We start from the raw sequence: 25325 nt of genomic DNA, 5'->3' as shown, positions 1-25325 counted from the left end.
ACCTTTTGTTATAAGGACATCACGTGCAAAAAGAACGCCCCGCCCACTACTCAATATTCAGTTACAGTTGGAAGCACATTCATTTTTCTTTGGCTTAGTCTCTACTTCAGAGGTCGCCACAGCGGAATGAACCACCAACTATTCCAGCATATGTTTTAAACAGCGGAAGCCCTTTTAGCTGCAACCCAATACTAGGAAACATCCATACACACTCATTCCCTCATCCACTACAGCCAATTTAGATCATCAGTTCTCCTATAGCGCATGTGTTTGGACTGTGGGGGAAACACCCGGAGGAAACCCACACCAACACAGGGAGAACATGCAAACTCCACACAGAAACACCAACTGACCCAGCCGATGCTTGATCTAGCGATCTTCTTGCTGTGAGGTGATAGTGCTACCCACTGAGCCGCCCATATCTACTCATAATACCTAAAAACACCAGCTGTCCTCCTCATACCGGCTCCTACAACACTTTTTAAACATAACCCCCACAGAGAAAATAACTTCACAATCAGCTCTCCACAAAGAAACGTGTGCAGCAGTAACAGAGCCGATTTATCCAGTGCATTATGTGCCGTATTACTCTGCAAATCACGCCGTGTATCTGGGGAGAGGAATATTTTCCAGCTCAATAAGTGAAGCATAACAGAGGTGTGGATGTGATTCATAAAGCAGGTGTGCTAGTGTGCGTTCCTCCGCTAACAGGGGATCTGAACTCAACGCCTCACTGAACACAGCATCTGTTCGGGCCCCGAAAACATCCAAGTTCTCCATCTGAAAGGCGGTTCTGTGGAGGAACTGAGGAAGTGTGGAGCTCGGGTTGACCTGTAATCTCTCCTGTAATGAGGACGGAGCATTAACGAGCACTAATTAGATGCATTTCCCAATGCTGAAGGTCAGAGAGCGAAGGATGAGGAGATATAGGGGTCAAAAACACACAGAGAGAGAGAGAGAGATAGGGTGCATCTCAATCAGCACTCTGGTTGACTAGTTAGTGCACTGATCAGGGTGTCAGCTGTCTCTTTTTCTACAATATTTTACTTATGAACTCTTTTTATTTTAACTAAAGGTTTTATTTTTGATTTTTAAGTGCACTTGCTTTAGAAGCACTGAGATGTATTAGAAATTCATGGAAGTATATACGAGATGAAATAATGTGAAGCTTTTTGTGTTTGATTTATACAGCGCTTAAATGTGTGTTTTTAACAAAACAAAGAGTGCATCTCAATCAGTAGCCATGATCACTAGTTAGTGCACTGATCAGGGTTTTAGTGCTGTTTTTGTTTTTACAACTGAAGGTTTTATTTTTGCTTCACACACTTAAGAAACAATGACATGTATGAAATATGGTGTCATTACTGTGAAACGTTTTGTGTTTTGATGCATTAAAATGATGCATTTGAGCACTTAAAACTAAACAAAACTAAGGGTGCATCTCAATCGGCACCCTTGTTCACTAGTTAGTGCACTGATCAGGGCGTCAGCTGTTTTTAGTGCTATATCTTTTTCTATGTATTGCATATTAACTCTTTTTCTATGGTTTTCTACACTATTTTGGATATTAATTCATATTTTTTAACTAAAGGTTTTAGTTTTTCTGGCACCTGTAAATGCTTAAGAAACAATGAAATGCAGTGCCATTAATAATGTGAAACGTTTTGTGTTTTGATAGCTTTTAAAATCCAAGTGTTTTTTTTTTCAGCACAGAGCATCAGAAATTCATGCCCAAAAGTATATATGAGATGTGTTAAACTTTTTTTGTTTTGATGCATATAGTGGTTAAAATGTAAGTGTTTTTAAGCAACAGTAAGGGTGCATCTCAATCAACATCCTTGATCACTAGTTAGTGCACTGATTAGGGCATCAGCGGTTTTAGTGCTGTCTCTTTTTGTAGGATATTTTTTATATTAACTTATTTTTTTCAAGTAAATGTTTTATTTTTCACACAACTGCACATGCTTAAACTATGAAATATATTAGAAATGCATGTGTCTATATATATAACATGCGGTGGGAGTATAATACTATGGGGATGTTTCAGTGCATTTGGAACTGGGAATCTTATCAGGATTGAAGGAAACATGAAAAAGGAAGACTACCAGAAGATTTTGAAAAATAACCTCAAACAGTCTGCAACAAAACTTGGTTTGGGTCGATGTTTTGTATTCCAGCATGATAATGACCCAAAGCATACCTCACTTCTGGTAAAGAACTACCTCCAACAGAACAAAGTGAAAGTCTTTGACTGGCCTGCACAAAGCCCAGACTTGAATCCAATAGAAAATCTCTGGGGGACACTGAAGTCTAGAGTTCATGCCAAAAGACCAACAAATCTGGAAGAGCTTGAGAGATTTGCTAAGAAAGAATGGGCTAACACTCCTCAGGAGACATGCTTGAAACTTGAGAGCTACAATAAACGACTGATGGCTGTTATCAAGCAAGAGGGTTACACTATTGACTATTAACATCAGAGGGCTAATAATTTTGACCTCCAAGCTTTTTTTATTTTTGATTATAATTGTGTTTCTGTTTGTATTACAAACACTCGAAGCTTCCTGAATAAACTGTTGTTTAAAAATGATGTGTTAAAAAAATCTTTAATCCATTAAACAGCACTTGGGAGATATTTAAAAAATAATTAAATATTTTATAGGGGGCTAATAATTTTGTCTTCAACTATATATAAATATATATATATATATATATATATATATATATATATATATATATATATATATATATATATATATATATATATATATATATATATATATATAGTTAAAGTCAGAATTATTAGCCCCCCTTTAAATTTTTAAATCTGGCAACACTGTTAGCAGGTCTGCCTCGCCTTCGAAAAGCACGCACTCTCATGAACAAATAAGAAGCAGGCTCCTTTCATAGGATAAGAAAACTCAGCTATGAATAATAATGAGAAACCAACACGTCATCCCTCCATTAGCAGATTGGCGATACGTCACTGGCTTTGATCCCTCCCCAATAATGAAATTTAATTAAAATTTAATAATAAAAATTTAATTAAAATTTTATATAAATTTTATATAAATAAATTTTTTATTATAATTAAAATTTTAAACCCGAAAGATGAAATTTGCAGACAAAAACTCAAAATGATCCAGTTTCCCCCACAATAACAGCTGACAGGAGCTAACGGTGTCTTAGCTGATGCTCAAAACACACACACACACACACACATCTGATAACATCTCAAAAAAAGTACTTGAGGGTGTCTCGAGGGTGTCTTAAACCTTTAAAAAACAATGTAATATGTTGTCTATAAAGTGAAGTTTTTTGTGTTCTAATGCATATAGTGCTGAAATAATTTCTCTTTTAAAAGTAAGGGTGCGTTTCAATCAGCATCCTTGTACACTAGTTAGTACACTGATCAAGGCATGATTTAGTGCTGTCTCTTGTCCTAAATTTTCTGTGAAAATTCGATACGCACTACTATATGCACACACTTAATAGAGGCGTAAAATATTAAACATGTGACCCAAATCATTAAATAATTATAACTAACAAGAGACACGTCTTTAAATCTGATATATATTTATAACATGAATGAAGGTAGCTGAGGAAAAATTAGCAAACATTCATAACAGTTTAATGATTGAAATGTTGCTGGCTTTCGAAAAATCTAAATATTGAGCTATGAATAATAAAAACGCAGTAAAATAAATATAATAAAATCGTTAGTTCTGCTTTTGCTTATAAACAGTTTTCATGATGTACAATGTGAACCAAGCTTATTAGTGCCCTTAGTAGTGCTCAACTACTGATGAATACCCTCGGGAGCTGATTGAGACGCAGAAATAATGTTGCTTCTTCATTATTCAGGATACTTTTCCCCTCTTGAACTCTACTAATGACTGAAGTGACCATCATCTGTGGAGCCGGGCTGCTGTCAGCTGTTCTTTGTCCTTGAACACTTTTGAGGGAGTTTACTGTAGTGCTGGTTGGATATGAGCACACCGCCCTCTAGTGTCACAATAATACTCGCATCAAAGCATCCAGTGCTCAGCAGAAATGAGCACACCTCCAGCTTTAGTGAATCAATATTTGTCCAGTGTGTTCTCAGTGAATATAGACAAACTATTTTGGTGCATTTGAACAAAACTGTTTTATTAAACAGATATATTTACTAAAATAAGAGTTTGGTCAATGAACATCTTTAGGAATATTTATTGCAACAACAAATAATTATATATATATATATATATATATATATATATATATATATATATATATATATATATATATATATGTGTGTGTGTGTTTATATTTCTCTTAAGTTTTCCTGTTTATTAAATTTTTTAAACAAATTTCCCCCCAACTTATTTAGGTGCATTAATTTCTGTATAGAGTGATCTTCAGTGTTTTTGTTAGATTAGTTCATCAGCTTTGCCACCGACTAATCTAATGTATCCGCACAGATATATTACTGTACAGCATTCAGGAGAAAACATTACTGTAAAAGATCTGTGAGGGCTCAACTCGTTTGGGCTGAACACACTTTATTATAACTAATACAAACAAATACACACACACACACACACCTAAAATATGAGTAACTTGCTAAATTGAATATATAAGATTTTAACAGAAATATGAGCAATTGCCGCGTTATGGATGTGACATTTGCAGTAAAAACAAATTCACAGAGAAAGTATACGCTTACATTATATTGAATCATGTGTTTATATTTTATTGTTATACAACAAACCTTAGATTTATAGGAGAGGAAAATAAACATGCGTTATGGATGTGACCAAAAAAGTATGCAAGTTTACAGCATACAACATGCTTTGTAGAAATTCTGTGTAACAAACTGCACAACCCTCCAAAATCTGAGAGTTGGCTCTCTGTAGAACACACATGATTGATTTTATTTTATTTGATACTTGCTTTGTTATGGATGTGACCGATGTGAAATTGCCACTTGTGTGACTTTGTTAAATGAAATATAATAGTAAAAAAACATTGACAAACATTGAGTATTTCTAAAGTACTGTAAAATATTTGCTTACACAAAGAACGGAGAAAACTTAATTTGTTTAATTGCAAGGTTGACATTTGCATGGAATTGCTCATATGTATGTGTATAATTTTAGAATCTTTTATATTGTAATGTTTAATTTTAATAATCCTGATTTGATTAATCATAAGTAGGCCCACATGGAATCTGCACACGCAGATTTCTAGCTCATCTATGAAAATATCTATTAACTTGAGTAAATGTGTGTAAATTCATATTTATTTAGTTTTTAAATTACTTTCAGTAATATTATTGACTAATATGAAACTATTCATGATTTATTGACAATACAGTGTGTAAAGTAATACTTTGTCTTTTAGTGGATATATTATGACACTTGCTTTATTTTGTATTGTAAACAAAGTATTATTTTTTATTCATTATATTAAGTTTAATTTAGCTATGATACTTCAAAAATCATTCCACATAAATCTGCAGATTTTTAACAAAATTCTCCACAGAATCATAAGACAGGGCCAGTCTCAATTACACATCAACATGATCAACACATTTATAATACAATAAATCAATCATTCTAAATGTGTTTAAAATGCTGATAAAGGTGTGAATCCTGTTTTGAAGGATGATGGTGGAAACAATATTTTAATGACAAACATTGAGTGATTCACGGACTGACTGTGATGCTTAAATTTAGATTTTTTCTTTTTAAATGACATGATTTCTGTTCTGAATATAGCTGAAAATATATGTATATTTTTTATTTAAATGCTTATGTACCTGTACTATTGTCATTTAGTGTCTGTATTCTGATAATCATGCATGATACAAACGGATTAACTTTTTCAGAGCTCGATGACTCTGCATTTGGCATGAAGAATTCTCTAAACTTCAGATATCTGCAATAATTCAGTAGATTTTCTGTCCAACTGGCCTCAAACAGCAGCCAGAAGAACTGGCAGCTTCTCCTTTTCATAATATTAAAGCCAACTTCATTTTCATCTTGACATCCGTCCACATTTAACAGCAGCAGCAGCAGCAGCAGAGCCACCAGAGGGCAAACAACACTGCAGAACAGAACAGAACAGAACAGGTGCTGTCTGGCTCTGTAAGCTCATAACCACAGGAAAAATAATGCATTTTTATGCAATAAAATTGTTCCCAGAAAAAAACATTTGCATGTGTATTTTTATGGTTTCAGCAAGTTTCACCAAGTCAAAATTATTTTAAACTATTTAAAACAATTTGAAGACGATTATGAATAAAACTTCACACTTATGTCAAGACAAATGCTAAAGACTTCTGCCATTTGGCACAAATCACGGATATTCCAGGACAAATGAACTAAAATACCTAAAGTCAATTTCCTGACTTTTACCTGAAACACACTTTAAAATTGCCTGATGTTCCAGAAATGACATGAACAGCAGGAAAACAGCAGCTCATACTGATGTTCTTAGATGAGAAGAAACAGGCGAGAGAAAGCGGAGATGTGGAAATTGTCTATTTACATGAAGGCAGTAAAACACAGATCACGAAGAGGAGCTAAACGTATTTACATGTTCTCCTTTGTAAAAGCTCATGAGCATAAAAATGATAAAAGCCACAGACGGTTACAGCACAAGAATAAAAATGGGATTAACACAATGACTACTGGAAGAGAAAAGACATCGCAGGCCGCTGTACAAAACTGGAGAGAGTTCATTTTGAGCTTCCACAAAGCGTCGTCAGGCGATTCTGCATTAGAAATAAAAATAATTAATTTATGCTAATAATAGACAACATCACAGAAGCTATTCATCATTTAAAATGCAAGTTTATGCAACAATTAAAAATGCAAGTTTATCATATCAATTGAGCTGAAAGTTAAACAGAATAAAGAATTTTTAAAAATTAATAAATATTTAGTATTTATTAATATTTACTAATTTAATAAATAAAATAAATAAAAATGTAAAATACATAAATCTCTTAATTTTAAAAAAAGTTGCACCGAGTGATTTTCTCCAAGTGATCTTGATATTTGAACAGATCAAAACAAACACGCCCCTAACCCAATACTCCGCCCCTTTTTGGTAACCACCACTATCATAACTAGACACGCCCCGTACTGCTGATTGGCTGCATGCTTGTTTTAAGTATCAGCCCAACACCGGTGTCTGTTTCATTTGTCCGACAATAGCACTGTCTATTTATTTGCACCAGATATTTAATACGTACAGTATTTCTAGAAAACCTTTTAATAATCAGGGTACGCAGATAGATGAGCATAATTACAAATTTATAAACTTACCGGCCAATTTATTAGGTACACCTTCATAGATTTAACAAGGGAAATATTCCTCAGAGATTTTGCTCCATATTGTCATGATAGCATCACACAGTTGCTGCAGATTTGTCGGCTGCACATCCATGATGCCAATCTCCCGTTCCACCACATCCCAAAGCTGCTCTATTGGATTGAGCTCTGGGGACTGTGGAGGCCGTTTGAGTACAGTGAACTCATCGTCATGTTCAAGAAAGCAGTCTGAGATGATTGAGCTTTATGACATGCTGCGTTATCCTGCTGGAAGTAGCATTAGAAGATGGAGACACTGTGCTCATAAAGGGATGGACATGGTCAGCAGCAATACTCAGGTAGGCTGTGGCGTTGATGCTCAATTGGTACTAATGGACCCAAAGAAAATCTCCCCCACACCATTACACCACCACCACCAGCCTGAACCGCTGATACAAGGCAGGATGATCCATGCTTTCATGTTGTTAAGGCCAAATTCCGAATGTGTCAGCAGAAATGGAGACTCATCAGAGCAGCAACGTTTCTCCAATCTTCTATTGTCCAGTTTTGGTGAGCCTGTGTGAATTGTAGCCTCAGTTTCCTGTTCTTAGCTGACAGGAGCGGCACCCGGTGTGCTCTTCTGCTGCTGTAGCCCATCCGCCTCAAGGTTGGACGTGTTGTGTGTTCAGAGATGCTCTTCTGCAGAGCTCGGTTGTAGCGAGTGCTTATTTGAGTTACTGTTGCCTTTCTATCAGCTGGAACCAGTCTGGCCATTCTCCTCTGACCTCTGGCATCAACACCCACAGAACTGCCACTCACTGGATATTTCCTCTTTGTCGGAGCATTCTCTGTAAACCCTAGAGATGGTTGTGCGTGAAAATCCCAGTAGATCAGCAGTTTCTGAAATACTCAGAGCAGCCCGTCTGGCAGCAACAACCATGCCACATTTGACAGGTGTACCCAATAAATTGGCCAGTGAGTATGTACAATTCAAGATGAATTTGTGCAATATACTGCAACGGATATGCGCAATTTAAATTGTGCAAATATAAAATAATAAATATCCTCTTTTTTGTGTTCAACAGAAGAACTACTCAGTCAACTGAACGGTGAATAAATGACAATATTGAATATTTGTAAGGGAACGGTCTCTGAGAATGAAGACAGAAACTCATACCTGCAGGTTTCTGATACTGCGAAGAGCTTTCTCGTCCAGCTGACTCAGATCCACAGAGTCCATCTCACTGGCCAGCAGCTGAATACACTGAAAATAACAAAGAAAACACGTCACACACTCGAACACACAAACACTGAGCTGTGCTTAATGAGCATCAGGATCACCATCTACCTCTCCGTTTCCGATCGGGACACTGATGACGATGTCTTCTCCACCGGCAGACAGAGGAGATCCATTCACTGACATGCTGTAAACCTTCTCTCTGTGAAGAGCTGATCTCAATGCTGGAGTCTTGGGCAATCTGACACACACAAACACACAATGTCAAGACCTATAGCAGTTGTTCTCAAACTTATTTCCATCAAGTACCACCTCAGAAATATAAATAGTCTCTCCAAGTACCACCATAATGAGCAGTATTGAAATACAATAGCGCAGTAGGCCCAGTTCAGCAGCTACACCTCAGTTAAAAAAAACGGGGCAGATTACCTCAGAAATATAGGCTATTTTTCCATATATGGCATATTATATAGATCATTTTTGATAAATTTTTAAATGTCTAGCATGTACATTACATATTTAATTTCTCCGCATACCACTAGAAGGAAGCCTGCGTACTAATAGTGGTACACGTACCACAGTTTGAGAACCACTTAGACTATTTTACAACAGTAAACAAGTTCTCTTGATCACTGATGATTTGCTTAGTTTTGCCACATCAGAAATTTACGGATATTTTATGCAATAAAATAACATTACATGATGATAACAACACATCCCCTTCTAGTATTACAAACACATCCCCTTCTAGTATTACAAACACATCCCCTTCTAGTGGCTTCCAATTACAGTAAAAGTTCATTGATAAGCATGTGCAATATTTATACTGTGTGTGTGTGTGTGTGTGTGTGTGTGTGTGTGTGTGTGCCGATACTGCTCTTCTATGCACACAATGAATAAATAAGCAATTGAGTCCAAAAGCATTGTGTTGTGACTGTGTGATACAGCCTACTAGAATTAAGTTTATATTGATGGAGTAACATTTTAGACCAGGGGTCACTAATCTCTGTCCCGGAGGGCCGGTGTCCCTGTAGGGTTTAACTTCAACTTGCCTCAACACACCTGCCTGGGTGTTTCAAGTACACCCAGTAAGAGCTTGATTAGCTTGTTCAGGTGTGTTTAATTAGGGTTGGAGCTAAAATCTGCAGGACACCGGCTCTCCAGGAACGAGATTGGTGACCCCTGCTTTAGAAAATATACTTTTTTCCCCACATTTCACTGATAATAAACAAAGCTGGAACAGAACATATGATTTAGAGCAGGGGTTACCAAACTTGCTCCTGGAGGGCCGGTGTCCTGCAGATTTTAACTCCAACCCAAATCAAACACACCTGAACAAGCTAATCAAGGTCTTACTGGGTATACTTGAATCATCCAGGCAGGTGTGTTGAGGCAAGCTGGAGCTAAACCCTGCAGGGCACTGGACCTCCAGGACCGAGATTGGTGACCCCTGCTTTAGAGCAACAGTGACTTCATTTACATGGACATCAGTAATTGAATTATTTGCTTTAATCTAATTAAGAGAATAATAGGACTAAGGCGTGTACATGAGTTGCTTTTTAAATGTTACTTTCGTGATGGTGTTTTACATATTATAGCACATAATTCGATTAACGTCATTGCGTCACTGTACTATCCGCTTTTCCTCCGAAGTTTCATGTAATTTTGAGTGTTTCATTTGTAATTTGTGCATTTTACCTGCAGTTTGGCACTTTCACTTTCATTCACAAACATTTCCTGCAATGTCTTGTGTCACGGAAGGCATTGATGCAATAATAAACTGCTGGAAGTGTTATTTTAATGAAAGTTCATACCACATGCTGAATGGAAGAAAAAACTAAAGTAAAATTCTGCATTACACGATGCAGGTGTCTGTGGTCTGCACTGACTGGGTTAGGTGCAAAGAGTGTCAAACAGCCGTGTGTGTGTGTGTGTGTGCGTGTGTGTGTGTGTGTACTATCCTGTCGCAAAACGCGGCGAAAAGTCCTACATGACGGTAATAGTTTGATTAAGGTGTTTTCATGTCTGTACTGCACTTCAATAATGGAACTAAAATCAGCATTCTCCACACATCTTAATTCAATTTCTCTTTAGATCGATTATGACCTTAATCTGATTAGATTCATTAGGAGAAATAAGAAAAAAAAACGCTGTTTACATGGTCAACTCCTAATTAGAGCATTGTCTTAATCGCATTAAAATCGAATAACTGGTGTCCATGCAAACCTAGTCACTACGTAGAGGCTTTTCCTTCCTGAATTAATCAGTTTCAGGATTAATCAATTGACTTGCTAATTTTTTAATCAAACAGTTTTCCTGAATGAACAATTCAGTGAATCTCTCTTTAAGACTCGCATGTCTACTGGTGGTTTGTCTAATATGTTTCTATTACAGCCCTTAAAAAGAAAGAAGCACAAAAACATGCAATCAAAAGTTCAATATTGTTATAAAAATAAAATAAGATGACTTGGATTTTCTCAAAAGTGACGAGTGCCTTATTCATTGTAGGAACTTAAACTTTGATTGGTATTAGTGTAGTGCTACACTGAAATATGACCTTGTAATTTAATTAGTTTTTTAATATTCTCAATTCTAATCCAACAATTTACTTGTATAAGTGTGCAGATTTAATCAACAGTGTCATGAAAATGCAGTGTTGTGAATTCACCTGGGGTCAAAGCGCGGCGTGATGAGCGGTGTGGCACCGATGATTGAAGAGTCCAGGAAACTTCTAGCAGGAGTGATCAGAGGCTTCCTTGTAGTCCTGTGGACAAAAGCAGACCTGAACTGACACTTCTGACCACCATCAAGACAGAAACAATGATAATCTTATTAAACAGGGGAGACTGCAGATTCTCTTCACCTTTGGATGGTGCCGCCCTGTTTGCTGATGGACAGAGCTCTGGGCTTCTTGGACGTTGAAGGAGCTTTCTTTGAGGCTTTCTTCTGCACCACAGAAACAGTAAAAAATAAAAGCCTCCCATGACATACAATCACTAAAACAGGAGTTTAATTTCCAACATAGACCTATCAAAATAGACTTGGATGAGCAAAACAATCAGAGCAGAGTTAAAATTTTAAAATGTGTGTGTGTGTGTATATATTTATTATTATATTTATATATACATCTTTATTTATATATCTTTATTTATATCTTTATTTATATCTTTATATATATATATATATATATATATATATATATATATATATATTATTTTCTAAAATTAGATACATATTCTGTAAAAATGACTATGTTTTCTGACTTCTATAACAGGTTAAATGCATATGAAGACTCTGACGGAAAATTAGGACACTTTTAAATTCAATATGACCTGTCCCTTAAATGTAACTGGTCAAAGCACAAAGAAAACGTCTCTAAAAGCATGCATAAACCATCAGTTTGGGATATTGGGAACGCATAAAATAAAACATACTTATCCATTGCATTGCATTTCCAGTGTTTCACAAACACAAATGTCAGCGGAAATTTAGTTCTTACTGAGTTCTAACTGGGACGTTTTGAAAGTCTCAGCTCAGATGCAACATCCATTTACAGATGCAATCTTAAGGAGCTGCATAGGTTACGGTCACTTATTAGGGCTCAAAGTCTTTACGCATACTACTGCATGTTCCTCTAAACAGTCAAAAGCAAATGTTCTACATGAGATGGAAACAGTTTTTTGCTAAATATTTATCCAATTACTCTATTAGTAATAATAATAATAACATTATTATTAATAAAACTTTTGTTGTTTGTTAAATTCAAATTTAGGTGAGAAACTAAGCTTGACATTAAGCAGCTCATACACTCCCACAAACCTTCTTCATTGTAGACTTCAGCGGTGCCATGTTTTCATCTTCTGAGTATGCGCTGCTCTTGGCTTCTGTAAATGAAGTTAAAGAGGAAAACAAATCAGCTGAAAACACCAACCAAAAGCCTTTATACACATTGACAGAGGATGCAAAAATGTACCTTTTGCAGCAACTTTAGGAATAGTATGATTCCCAGCAATCGCAAGCTCTACCTGGGCAGCTTCCTCCCTCACCTGAACAAACAACAACATTGAAATACAATCTCTTCCAACAGTGAGTGATTGGACACACAAAATATTTAAGTTAAATAAACCATATGACCAAAGTAATCCAAGTACCTTTGAATCATCCACCGGTGACTTTGGCTTCTCTAGATCTAAAAAAAGAAATAATAAATTGAGGGAAATAATCAAAATGTTCACGCTACACTACACAGTGCTATTTTGTCTGGTTTTATTTACAGTAAATAAGCAGGATTTAATATCCAACCACATTTTAAGACAAATTGAATTCTATCTTGACAGAAGTGATGAGAATAAATTCTGCATTAAAAAGGAATTTTTTTTATTATTATTTTTATTTTATTAATTCCAATCCACTTTTCCACCCAGATTATTAAAGATATTATATGGAAGGACCACCTTCAGCTGTCAAAATACATCTAGCAAAGGTAAACTATATAATTTCATTACTCAACTTCTGTAAAACTTATCTTCCTTTTGTGCATATTTACGATACATATGAGCCTGGTTTTGTTCATAGATGTAAATATAATCATACAATCTATAGCAGAAATAAAGACTGATTACACAGTTCATTTAAATGTACAGTCATGCAATTAATACATTTTGTTTGTAAAATTTGTGCTAAAAAAACAACTGCAATGTGTGTTTTTCTGGTCTCAGTTTGAATATTTTGTTTGCACAATATCTTTAAACATTTCTAATATTGAAAGACATTGCATCACATGACTTGTGCAATTTCATTCAGTTATTTTCTTTTCGGCTCAGTTTCTTTATCAATCTGCGGTCGCCACAGCGGAATGAACCACCAACTTGTGCAATTTAATATGTAAAATAGTTTCTTACTTTTAGCTAATATAAAAGAGGTTAAACCCGATGAGAACATTCAAATTATTATTAGTTTCTTATTATGAGAGGATGCTGGCAAGATGATTTATGATTTTATGAAAAATGCTGAATTATGACAGTTTTACAAACACAATACAAGAGCTAGTATTGACATATATAACAATAATGATGACTGAAAACCCAGTCTTATTTTATACAGATAATGAATCTCCTAATAACTTTTGTTTGTATAATATGGGCTATATAGTCTCAGTTTGCATGTTTCTATAAACTGTACACAATATCTTTAAACATTTCTAATATCATAAGACATTGGATCACATCACTTGTGCAACGTAATATATAAAAGAATCTCCCCTTTTATCTAATATAAAGGGGTTAAATCCAATAAGAGCATTCAAATATTATTTTCACATTATAAGAAGTTGCTGACATGAGGATTTTATGAAAAATACTGAATTATGACAGTATTAGAGCCTAAGAAAGTGCCAGTATTGACATATACAACAATGAAGATGATGATGACCCATGATCTTATTTTAAACAGACAGATGAAGAATCTCCTTACTGCAGTACTCGATCCAGTTCATCTTCCTCACCGCCATGGGCAGTTTAATGAGAGCAGTTTTATAAAGATTATCTGCATCTTTCAGCAGATTATTAGTCTTCTCCTTCAGCCTTTCCACAATGGTGTGAACTGCAAACAACCAGCAGGCACACAAACACAACACAAACAGGTAAAGACAACACAAACGACATGCTTTCATGCTATAAAGAGTTATAATTAAGGTGAAGTTGGTTTTATATTTGCACATTCTGACTTTCTCCTTATAATAACATCAGTATTCTTTCAGAATACTAAACAGTGAAATCATATTAGCCGTCAATGAATATCAAAGTTCAGCATTGTACACAGTCAGTTAAACAGTGCTAATGTTGTTGAAGTCATACTTAGATGCTATTTCAGACCGATTATAAAGTACATTATAGGCACGGTGTCACGGTTTAAATAATGAACGAATGTGCAAATGCAAAACCAACTTCATCTCAATAGATTTACACGTTAAAGCTTTATAAAGACAAACTCAAGTGACCTTCATCATCAAAATCCAGCAGAAAAGCCTCAAGTTTGGGCGCTTTGGGATTCTTCTTGCTTTTAGCATTCTGAGTGCGCTTTCTGGGAGCCATAATCAACCTGGAAAACAAACACGACACGGTTTATTGACAAAATCTGACATAAATGTCTGAGATTTAAAGAGATTTTAGCATTAATTTAGACACTGTTAGCTTTTATCGTAGCAAACAACAAGCTAATTTTGAGCTTTTACTTTCCTATTTCATCTTACTTTCGTCATATGTCATTACCATTAGCACATTCTAGTACCAGATAATAATATAAATAAATTCAATTTACTAATATAATACAAAATTAACTTACTTTACTCACTCTTTCCACGTCTGAACCGTGTCTCTCAGTCAGCGGTTAGAAGGAAAACCCTTTTCAAATTGAACCCTTCGCATCAGCGAACCAATCAGCATGCAGCATCCGTGAACATGCGCCATGCTCTGACCAATGAAACATCGTCTCTCTTCAAATAAAGAATCTGACCAATGGTTGAGTGCTTTACTGTTCCAGCCAAAGAAACAAACACGCGGATTGGTGTATGACCATAATGTTTACATTTACCCGGAAGAAAAGTCGATCGCTGTGGTCACACGTGCTTTTACTCTATAATGAAAACATGATTGTATTCACTCTCGCTAAACTTAACAATGATTGGTCAGTGTAATAATGAGATCGCAGAGTGTGATTAATGTAATCGCTGTGTTTCCGTCAGTAATGTCCGAATCAGCGTTGTTATCGCTGCAGCAGGAGCTCCGGCGGGGATTCGAGGCTCTAAAGGCCGCCAAAGATGCGTTTGATGGCGGTCATGCGGAGTGTCAGGAGCTCGTCTCCTCTCTGGGGAACCTGGCGCTCCAGCTGAAGGCTCTCAAACAGGTCCAGATATCCGAAACTCCTCTCTCCGGATTCCCATGTTTACAGCAGCGACTCCATTACAAGCTCTCGCTGGCGGTGGACGCACTTCTGGCTAAACTAGCCGAGAAAATGTGAGTTTCATATGAAAGTCATTACTGTTATACTTAATATACTCCAATGGACATGTATTATACAGATGTACAGCATAGGAGCTAACGTTATTATGCAAAAAACACCTTATAAGGGGTTTAATCACAGCTGTGTGGCAACAGTCTGTGAATATATCCAGCATCTAATAGTAAAAATGTATTTATTGTGTTTGTTCTAATCAGATTTGATCAAAACAGTCTGCAAAAACACTTTGATTGACATTCTCCTTTCGTAAGCGTCATCAGAGAGTTAAAGCTCCGCCCACTAGTGCCCATTTTTCCCTCATTAGCATAAACAACAGCCCTGAGTGAGAAGCAGCCGTCTGTCTATTAGCCATTAGAGTGTTTGAAGATAATGTCAGACTAAGAGGATTGTAGATGCAGAGTTTTAGATGAACACAAATGAACAGAGACAGGAGTCTCCATAGACTCACAGAAACATAAAGCACATTTTCAGACAGATAACATTAGTCCTGGTGTGAATTTGTAGCTCCGCCCTCATCTAAAATCAGCACAATCTCATTTGAAGTGTTGTGCATCTGATGCATGAGCGGTAATGCACACATGATCAGTGCATGATCTGACAGTGTGTTGTTGTGCAGGGCTGCTCTTCAGAAGGTGCGATATGCCTTCGCTCAGCAGGTGTTTACTGTCGTGCAGCTCTATGAGAAAAACACAGACGCTCTGGACATCAGCGTGTGCGTCTCCAGATCAGCCGTCTGTCCTTCAGTCTCAGACATGCTGGAGTGGCTTCAGGACGCCGACCGATATTACCGCCTGCAGTATCCTTCACTTCTCCTTCAGCCAAGTGCTGGATAAAGATATTGTCCCTCAAATGAAGGATTGCATTAAAAGGGCATTATGTTTTGAAATCTTTGGTCTTACTTTATATTAGATGGCCTTAACTATGATGTACTTGCATCAAATAAATAAATATAGTGTATTTAGTGTGATGGTAAGCTATCACAGGACATTTGTGGTGCTCTTGAGGTGGGATACAGGTCTGGTTTGGGACAGATTGGGTGGTATTGGTGGGTGTAAGGGTGGGTTAAGGTGTAAAGTATGGTCAACAGTGTATTTTAAATGTAATTACATGCAGCTATTTAATCGTAATGTCAAAAAAACAACATTCAGTGTAAGTGCATATTAGTTAAGGTCACCTAATAGAAGTTTAACCTGCTACTGGTCTACAATAACACAATCAAAACAAGTAATTTGCATAATCCCCGCCTCTTTAATTAATCACCTGTTTTGTGATCAATCCTATATTTTGTATTGGAGGCTCATCTCTGTTCGTGTGTGTGTGTATTCCTGAACTGATGTGTCAGATTAATGCAAAGCCGGCTCCTCCTTCAGACGCTGACCCCCACTGACCTTACATCAATGGAAACAGCACCAAATAGATGGAGATCTCTGCGTTCTGCCCGTCAGGAGGAGAGAATTGCAGGTATATCCCTGTATTACAGCAGCAGATATGGTTACACACTGGCCCCGCGTTCAGCTGGTGTTGAGTTAACGTCTGTGATGGGGATCAAGTTACAAGCATAGGACATTCTGTAATGCCGTCAGTCCCTCTCTCCACAAATGCTCATTTAACCCTTTAACGTTTTGACCACAGACATGAAAAGAACTTAAATGATCGTCAGTGTTCAATGCTTGTAGATTTAGGCTTGGTTTCATTTTTAAAATAGATGTCCATGGAAGCCCATTCCCACCACTGAAAAAAAATTTACTAAAAAAAAATTATAAAGTCAGAATTCTGAGTTATTACAGCAGAATTCAGTTATTAAGTCAGAATTCAGTTATTAAGTCAGAATTCAGTTATTAAGTCAGAATTCAGTTATTAAGTTAGAATTCCGAGTTATTAAGTCAGAATTCAGTTATAAAGTCAGAATTCCGAGTTAAGTCAGAATTTAGCTCTAAAGTAAGAATTACGAGTTAAGTCAGAATTCCAAATTATATATAGTCAGAATTGCGTTATAAAGTCAGAATTTCGAGTTATTAAGTCAGAATTCCAAGTTAAGTCAGAATTCAGTTATAGTCAGATTTCTGAGTTATTAAGTCAGAATTGCGTCAAAGTTAGAATTGCGAGTTATAAAGTCAGAATTGCGTCATAAAGTTAGAATTGCGAGTTATAAAGTCAGAATTGCGTCATAAAGTTAGAATTGCGAGTTATAAAGTCAGAATTCCGAGTTAAGTCAGAATTTAGTTTTAAAGTAAGAATTATGAGTTAAGTCAGAATTTAGTTTTAAAGTCAGAATTTAGTTATAAAGTCAGAATTCCGAGTTATTAAGTCAGAATTTAGTTTTAAAGTCAGAATTGCGAGTTATAAAGTCAGAATTGCGTTATAAAGTCAGAATTTCGAGTTATTAGGTCAGAATTCCAAGTTAAGTCAGAATTCAGTTATAGTCAGAATTCTGAGTTATCAAGTCAGAATTGCGTCATAAAGTTAGAATTGCGAGTTATAAAGTCAGAATTCCGAGTTAAGTCAGAATTTAGTTTTAAAGTAAGAATTATGAGTTAAGTCAGAATTTAGTTTTAAAGTCAGAATTTAGTTATAAAGTCAGAATTCCGAGTTATTAAGTCAGAATTTAGTTATAAAGTCAGAATTCCGAGTTATTAAGTCAGAATTTAGTTTTAAAGTCAGAATTGCGAGTTATAAAGTCAGAATTGCGTTATAAAGTCAGAATTTCGAGTTATTAGGTCAGAATTCCAAGTTAAGTCAGAATTCAGTTATAGTCAGAATTCTGAGTTATCAAGTCAGAATTGCGTCATAAAGTTAGAATTGCGAGTTATAAAGTCAGAATTCCGAGTTAAGTCAGAATTTAGTTTTAAAGTAAGAATTATGAGTTAAGTCAGAATTTAGTTTTAAAGTCAGAATTTAGTTATAAAGTCAGAATTCCGAGTTATTAAGTCAGAATTTAGTTATAAAGTCAGAATTCCGAGTTATTAAGTCAGAATTTAGTTATAAAGTCAGAATTCCGAGTTATTAAGTCAGAATTTAGTTTTAAAGTCAGAATTCCGAGTTATTAAGTCAGAATTTAGTTTTAAAGTCAGAATTTCGAGTTAAGTCAGAATTTAGTTTTAAAGTCAGAATTCCGAGTTAGTAAGTCAGAATTTAGTTATAAAGTCAGAATTTAGTTATAGTCAGAATTCAGAGTTAAGTAAGAATTTAGTTATAAAGTCAGAATTTGATTATAAAGTCAGAATTTCGAGTTAAGTCAGAATTTAGTTTTAAAGTCAGAATTCCGAGTTAGTAAGTCAGAATTTAGTTATAAAGTCAGAATTTAGTTATAGTCAGAATTCGAGTTAAGTCAAAATTCCGAGTTATAAAGTCAGAATTCAGTTATAGTCAGAATTCAGAGTTAAGTAAGAATTTAGTTATAAAGTCAGAATTTGATTATAAAGTCAGAATTGCGAGTTAAGTCAGAATTCCAAGTTAAGTCAGAATTGCGAGTTATAAAGTTAATAAAAACAAAAGTTATTTGCCTTTGTTTATGAAAATAGGAAAACAATAAATGTGTATTACACAAATATGTACTTTACATATCTTGTTTTATCTTAATAGTGGCACAAAAAAAAAATCAAAGGTACATCTCTGAACAGATTCTATACTACATTTGAAGTTGGTTATCTTAAAAACTGAGCTTTCAGAAAGATTAGGTTTGGCCGCAGTACCAGACATGACCACCAGGTGAGATACAGTTTCCATCGGTGACCGTATTTAATCGGGGGTTTTTTTCTTACAAATATTAGTTATAAATTGTTAAGGTATTATGAGAATTTGCTTGTATTTGTTTTGAATTTAGCCTCTGAAAGCATCTTAAACATGTTTACATGTGGATTGCTGTAGCAAAGTAATGCTTAACGAATCTGATGAATATCCTTGTCACAAATTAATAACTAATTGTTGTTCTGTAATGGTATGTTTCTGTGTTTTAGATGCATTGTGTCAAGTGTCGATCTTCTTGGAGACTGAATGAATGAAGGATCCTTAAAAAGAGACAGACTGAACTCTGTCTCCTGGATTAATGTAGTTTTATGGTGCGAGTTAGCATTATAAGGACTGTGCATCAGCATCATTGTAAGAGCAATGCTCTACTGTAATAAATGCAATTCATGCTTTTTATATTTATAAAGACTCCACTGTTGTTGCTCAATGTGAAGGCACACATCTTTTACATTTATTCTTCCCATAAATGGTTCAAATACACACATTTCCAATAAATAAATAAATACAGATTAATCACAATGAACACGGCAATCAGATATATACTGAGTGTAAGTGTACTGTGTCTAAGGCAAGGGTGTCCAAACTCAGTCGTGGAGGGCCGGTGTCCTGCAACTTCATTCAACACACCTGCCTGGAGGTTTCTAGTACACCCAGTAAGAGCTTGATCAGCTGGTTCAGGTGTGGTTAATTGGGGTTGGAACTAAAATTTGCAGGACACCGGCCCTCCACGACCAAGTTTGGACACCCCTGGTCTAAGGACAACAGCGCGGCTACAAAAAAATACCAATTACAAAACAAAACACTGCAAAAGGGGAACTAGTGGTCAAAGTTAATACTATTAGAATAAAAAACTAAATCAAACATGATGAAACTAATCAGCATTCATAAATATTAAAGTACCTCGCATAAGAATGTACAGTAATACAGAGGAAAACATGACAATGAAGAAAAGAAATGTTTCAGTAAATCTTGGACTCTTTCCATTCAAGCATTGTTAGCCTAGCTGCTAAACTGGCTTTAAAAGTGCACTTTTTTTTTCTTGCGTTAAATAAATAACATTGCTAATAATTAACAAATACTTTCTAATGAAACTAGTGATGCAGAAAATATACTCAATACAAATGTACACAATGAAAAGCAAATCAAACTACATAAGAATAAATGCAATATACATATTAAAGACAACAAGACAGAACAGCAGCACAGACATGGGTCAAAGAGGAAATCATGCATCAAAACAAAGTAAAAGTACAATAAATAAAATAAAAGCCCTCCTGGGTTAAACAGCATGTGGGAAATTGATGAAAAAATAGTCATTTTTCCAAGATGTATTCAGTTTAAAGTGCATTTTAAAGCTGTATTTGGGTTAAAAAGGCATGTCATTGGACAACAGTGGTTGTGTAGACAATTGAAAAAATGCTATTATTTTATTATTATTCCAGCTAAACTCTTTCCAGAGAAAAATAACAGGAAATACTGTACAAAATGTGCTTGCTTTGGGAAAAATTGGAAAATATGCTAATAATTTTGTCTTCAACTGTATGTGTATACACAGTATAGAGTCTGTTTTGATGCTGACAACAAAATAAAACCTCTCGTCTTTGACCCACATGAATGCGATCTACCAATCCAAACACAAGCAGCACGAATACAAACACAACCAAACAGATTAGGACTTCAAATAGCAAATATGGGCATGATCTCAACACTGACCACACCACACAGTGCCTCAGTCCACTGACACACAAAACTACCATGTGCACCTTTAAAAGTCCCGTGAAGTGCTTTGAAATGTGTGGGTTTTTTTTTATTTGATGTTTGAGGTCATCTGAAACTGATATTAGAATTGAGGGTGGGGCATCATATTAGCCCCTCCCCTTTTTTGGAAAAACAGCCAATAGTGTTTTGTTTTTATCACAGCTCTGCCAGTGAGAGTGATTGAGCTGAAGCTTAAAGCAAATGAGAAGGGGCGGAGCATGTCACATACTAGAGAGCATTTGATTGGTCAGAAGATTTGATGAGAAACTGAAGTATGACGTGAAATAAAAAAGGTCTTCTAATCCACTGTTTCTCAACCATGTTACTGGAGAAGCACCAACACTGCACATTTTCCAGGTCTCAACCAAACACACCTGATTCAGATCGACAGCTCATTAGCAGAGATTGAGAAGACCTGTATGGGAGTAACAGACAAAGGAGACATCCAAAACAAGCCAGTCCTCCAGAAACGTGGTTGAGAAACACTGCTGTAAATGCAAATATTTGGTACACACTAGTTTATAGGCATCCTTGAAACTAACATACTGATTCGAACAACTAAAAAAACTTCACAGGACCTTTAAATATGATCTCAAGCTGGTTTTTAATCATACATACTCCTTAAGAGGCAAGGTGCTGTTGGTAATCGGCTTGGGAGGATCAGGAGCAGAAGGCCTGGAGTTAGCAAAACTGCGGCCTATGTACCCGCGCCTGTACCCGCCGCGCTCTATATGTGGGCAGGTGCTGCTTAAAACGGCACCACTGATCATGAGGATCACCGCCGCCGCCCAGCCCAGGTAAATAGCCTGTCCGAGCTCCCGTTTATGCTGGAGCGGGACATTGGGGTTGTAGAAGTCCTGCACCACAGTGTTTGCTGTCCAGGAAACTGGCACCAGGACGCAAAGTCCCGTCAGGATGAAAAGCACCCCGCCGGATAACGCTATGCCAGCCTTAGCATGGCGATCATCCCCGGCACAGGTGGTGCACTTCATTCCACAGCAAGAAACTGTGCAGGACAACCAGCCCAAGAAAATTGCAATGCACATCAGCGCCCGTGCAGCTTGTATATCAGGCGGTAGAGCCAACATGGAGTCGTAGGTTTTACATTGCATGTGCCCGGTGGTCTGGTAGATGCAGTTCATCCAGATCCCCTGCCAGACGATCTCCGAGGTTAGGATATTGCTGCCGATGAAAGCAGTGACCTTCCATTGGGGTAACGCGGTCACCGCTATAGCCATAATCCAGCCAGTTACAGCACAGGTGAAGCTGATCAACTGCATGCCCGTGTTTACCATCTCGCCTCCCTCTGAGTACCACGCCTCCTCGGGCCACAACCTCGAAGACACCTTTACGTTTGCAACAGGTCCAGTCGGGGATAATCGGATCAGATGGTTTTGCCCACAGAGATCGGAGGGCCAATGCTCTGCAGGACGACACTTGAAGGATCCTTGGTGTTGAATTTGTTTTCTGGTCGACACCTTTGTCAATTCTCAGAGTTTAGTTGGGTTATGCAAGTGGTTCAGTTGTGGATTATTGAATCAGATGGTTTTGCCCACAGAGATCGGAGGGCCAATGCTCGAACGTCACTCAAAAGATTCTTGATTTCTTGAATTTGTTTGTTGTCAGCACGTTAGCCAATCCTCCAGGAAAAGTTTCTTGAAAATTCCTTGCAAGACCAAGGTGTTCAATTTAAAATGCCTTTGAGGAGAGCTTTGTCAAGGTTTAATCTTCTGGTCGGCACATTTGCCAATTCTCATGAACAGATCTTGGTCTGTACTTGAAGATAACTTTTGTTTGCTTTAAATTGTATTGTCTGTCCTTCGGTCTCGGCACGTTAGCCAATTCTCAGAAGGAAGTTTATTGAAAGTTACTTGCAAGATCTTGAATTTCAAATGTAGGAGAGTTTTTAGTCGTGTTTTTCACTCGCTTGCCAATTCTCAGGAAGAGTTCTTGGTCAGTCCTTGAAAATGCCTCTTGATCAGTTAAATTTTCTGTTCTTTGGTCTCGGCATGTTAGCCAATTCTCTGCAAGACGTTTCTTCAAAGTTTCTTACAAGATCTTGAATTTCAAATGTCTTGGAGGAGAGTTTTGTTTAGTTCTTCTGTTAGACACATATGCCAATCCTCCACAAGAAGGTTCAGTCACTCAAAGATTCCTTGCAAGATTTTGATGAATTTAAAATTTTAGGGAAAGTTGTTAGTCGTATTTTTATGATTGACACGTTTGCCAATTATTAGAAAGTGTTCTTGTTTGTCCTTTGGTGTCAGCACATTAGCCAATCCTCCACATGAAGTTTCTTAAAAATTCCCTGCAAGACCTTGGTGTTCAATTTAAAATGTCTTTGAGGGCCGCTTTGTCCAGGTATAATCGTTTAGTTGACACGTTTGCCAATTCTCAGGAAGAGTACTTGGTCAGACCTTGAAAATCCCTCTTGCTTGCTTTAAATGTACTTGTCTGTCCTTCGGTCACGTTAGCCAGTTCTCTGCAAGAAGTTAATTGCGTAGAAGAAGAGTTCTTGGTCAGTCTTTATGAGTTACTCTTGATTAGTTTAAAAGTTCTTGTATTTTGTCTTGGCACGTTCACAAACCCTCCACATGAAGTCGCTTGAAAGTTCCTTGTCAGACCTTGGTGTTGAATTTCTAATGTCTTGAAGGAGTGTTTTGTTTAGTTGTATTGTTCTTGTCGACACATTTGCCAGTCCTCTGTAGGTAGTCTCGGTCAGCCCTTCTTAAAAGATGCTCACAAGACCTTGCGTTGGTCTGTGAATAATCCCAGTGCAAAGTTTTGCTCAAGTCTGTCTAGTTTTCTTGTCACAATTTCAGCAAGGTCAGTCCGTAAAAGTGACTTTTATTACGATTTTTTAATGTCCCGCAGCCTCGATAAAGTCTTATTCACTTCTCCTCAAAAATACCTCAGAGTTTCTTTTAGTTTTCAATTCTGTCCTTCGTTCTTGTTGCGTTTGCCAATCCTCAGACATAGGTCTCAGTCGGTCCCTTAAGAAAGTTCCTCTCGGTTTTGTCTTTCAAATTTCTTGGAACAAAGTCCTGTTCACCCTCATTCTAGTCCGTCTTTTGGTCTTTCAGACAGTTGTGCTCACTTTCTCCTGGTCTTTGTTTGAGGAGATGAATAATTGAAGATCTCTGAGCACGGCTGCCAGTTCTCTCAACTCACCCTGCATGGGGATTGACTGAACTTCAATGCAAAACTCCACCAACACCACATCCGAAGTTAGTCTGGCAGTGCTGTAAAGTGTGATGGACTTGTTGTATTGACGGTAAAGAAAGATCTATCCTTATCACCGGTTGCAACCCAGTCTGGTGTTGTCTTACTCAAACAGGTCATTGAATCTGACACCGTGACGTGAATTCGGCAGCCGTCAATGATCCATTACTTCCAACGTCAAACAACAACCCACACTAGAGTCTGGCGAGGCTTCATGCATTGGAATAAAAAAAAGAAAAGTCATCAGACCCTGGTGAAGCCAAAAGAAGTGAAGATGCAGTCCTTTTTCAATCATCGAGAGGAAATAAAATGAATGCTGTGCTGCAGACCACTTGCATAAAGACAAAAGCAATGCAACAAAACCTTCACAGATTGGTTGGCTTTTATCAGATTGGTGATCCCCTATTGGGCGTCCTGATAACCCTTACAGGTGTTCAGCCTGATCCAGCTTCTCATCCTGAAAGGAAAACAGCGGATGGTTGGATATAAAGGGAGACGGAGAGAGAGAGGGGAGGAGGGAGGGCTGGAGAGGATCAATTAACACAAAGGCCATCAGAAATACAGCTGCTTTTGAAGGGCCGCTGCTGAAGAGTGCTCGCCCCGTTGTGTTTAAGACAAAGAAAGGATGCTGTGGGCATGTCTAAGGATGAATCATGCCAAAATGCACACTCTTTTGCAACAATATGCCAATTCACAACCAATTTTGGTGAAGAATTTAGCACTTGCAATCAAAAAACAAACAAATAAATAGAGCATAAATGATTTTTAGGCAGAATAATGCAAAAATAAATGCAATATGATGCCAATCCAGTCCATTTTTGGTGGAGAATTGAGTAATTTCTCACTCTCAAAAAATTGTAAATAAACAATAAAACAGTACAATAGCATTTTAGGCAGAATAACGTCAAAATATGCACAATTTTGCAACAAAATGCCAATTTTACATCCACTTTTGGTGAAGTTAGCACTTTTGGTCTAAAAACTAAGAAAAAAAAAAACAGTGTATTACAGATTGTTGGGCAGAATGATGCAATAATACGCACACTTCA

The 25325-nt window shown here is 36.8% G+C and overlaps 3 protein-coding genes across 8 annotated transcripts; 1 reads left to right on the top strand and 2 right to left on the bottom strand.

The window, feature by feature from the left end:
- Positions 1-5728: 5728 nt before the first annotated feature.
- On the bottom strand, positions 5729-14921 carry cdca8 (cell division cycle associated 8). Of its 4 annotated transcripts, none has more exon segments than NM_001007456.1 (11): positions 5729-6754; positions 8473-8559; positions 8644-8773; positions 11201-11296; positions 11396-11478; positions 12352-12416; positions 12506-12578; positions 12684-12721; positions 14005-14133; positions 14531-14631; positions 14884-14921. In NM_001007456.1, coding segments are annotated over 10 exon segments (831 nt in total). In that variant the 5' UTR covers positions 14625-14631; positions 14884-14921; the 3' UTR covers positions 5729-6718.
- Positions 14922-15121: 200 nt separating this feature from the next.
- On the top strand, positions 15122-19702 carry airim (AFG2 interacting ribosome maturation factor). 3 transcript variants are annotated; one of them, XR_015515698.1, is made up of 5 exons: positions 15122-15545; positions 16166-16345; positions 16892-17586; positions 18414-18669; positions 18910-19702. XR_015515698.1 is itself a non-coding variant. In NM_173269.1 (4 exon segments), coding segments are annotated over 4 exon segments (657 nt in total). In that variant the 5' UTR covers positions 15182-15228; the 3' UTR covers positions 19547-19696.
- Positions 19703-20692: 990 nt separating this feature from the next.
- On the bottom strand, positions 20693-24735 carry cldn35 (claudin 35). Its single transcript, XM_087296128.1, has one exon. It carries the CDS (start codon positions 22347-22349, stop codon positions 21663-21665), a length of 687 nt encoding a protein of 228 aa, XP_087152254.1. The 5' UTR covers positions 22350-24735; the 3' UTR covers positions 20693-21662.
- Positions 24736-25325: the final 590 nt, after the last annotated feature.

Source organism: Danio rerio, chromosome 19 (assembly GCF_052040795.2).
Source record: "Danio rerio strain M-AB ecotype USA chromosome 19, GRCz13ab, whole genome shotgun sequence".
NCBI lineage: Eukaryota > Metazoa > Chordata > Actinopteri > Cypriniformes > Danionidae > Danio > Danio rerio.
The sequence above is the reverse complement of the archived record's forward strand: the minus strand, read 5'-3'. Positions and strand labels throughout refer to the sequence as shown.

Coding starts and splice junctions, on each gene's coding strand:
- cdca8 (XM_087294378.1), bottom strand. CDS start 14,624: ATGGCTCCCAGAAAGCGCACTCAGAATGCTAAAAGCAAGAAGAATCCC. Junction 12,417..12,505: donor TCCTAAAGTTGCTGCAAAAG/GTACATTTTTGC, acceptor CTTCATTTACAG/AAGCCAAGAGCAGCGCATAC. Junction 8,774..11,200: donor ACGCCGCGCTTTGACCCCAG/GTGAATTCACAA, acceptor TGTGTGTGTCAG/ATTGCCCAAGACTCCAGCAT.
- cldn35 (XM_087296128.1), bottom strand. CDS start 22,349: ATGGTAAACACGGGCATGCAGTTGATCAGCTTCACCTGTGCTGTAACT.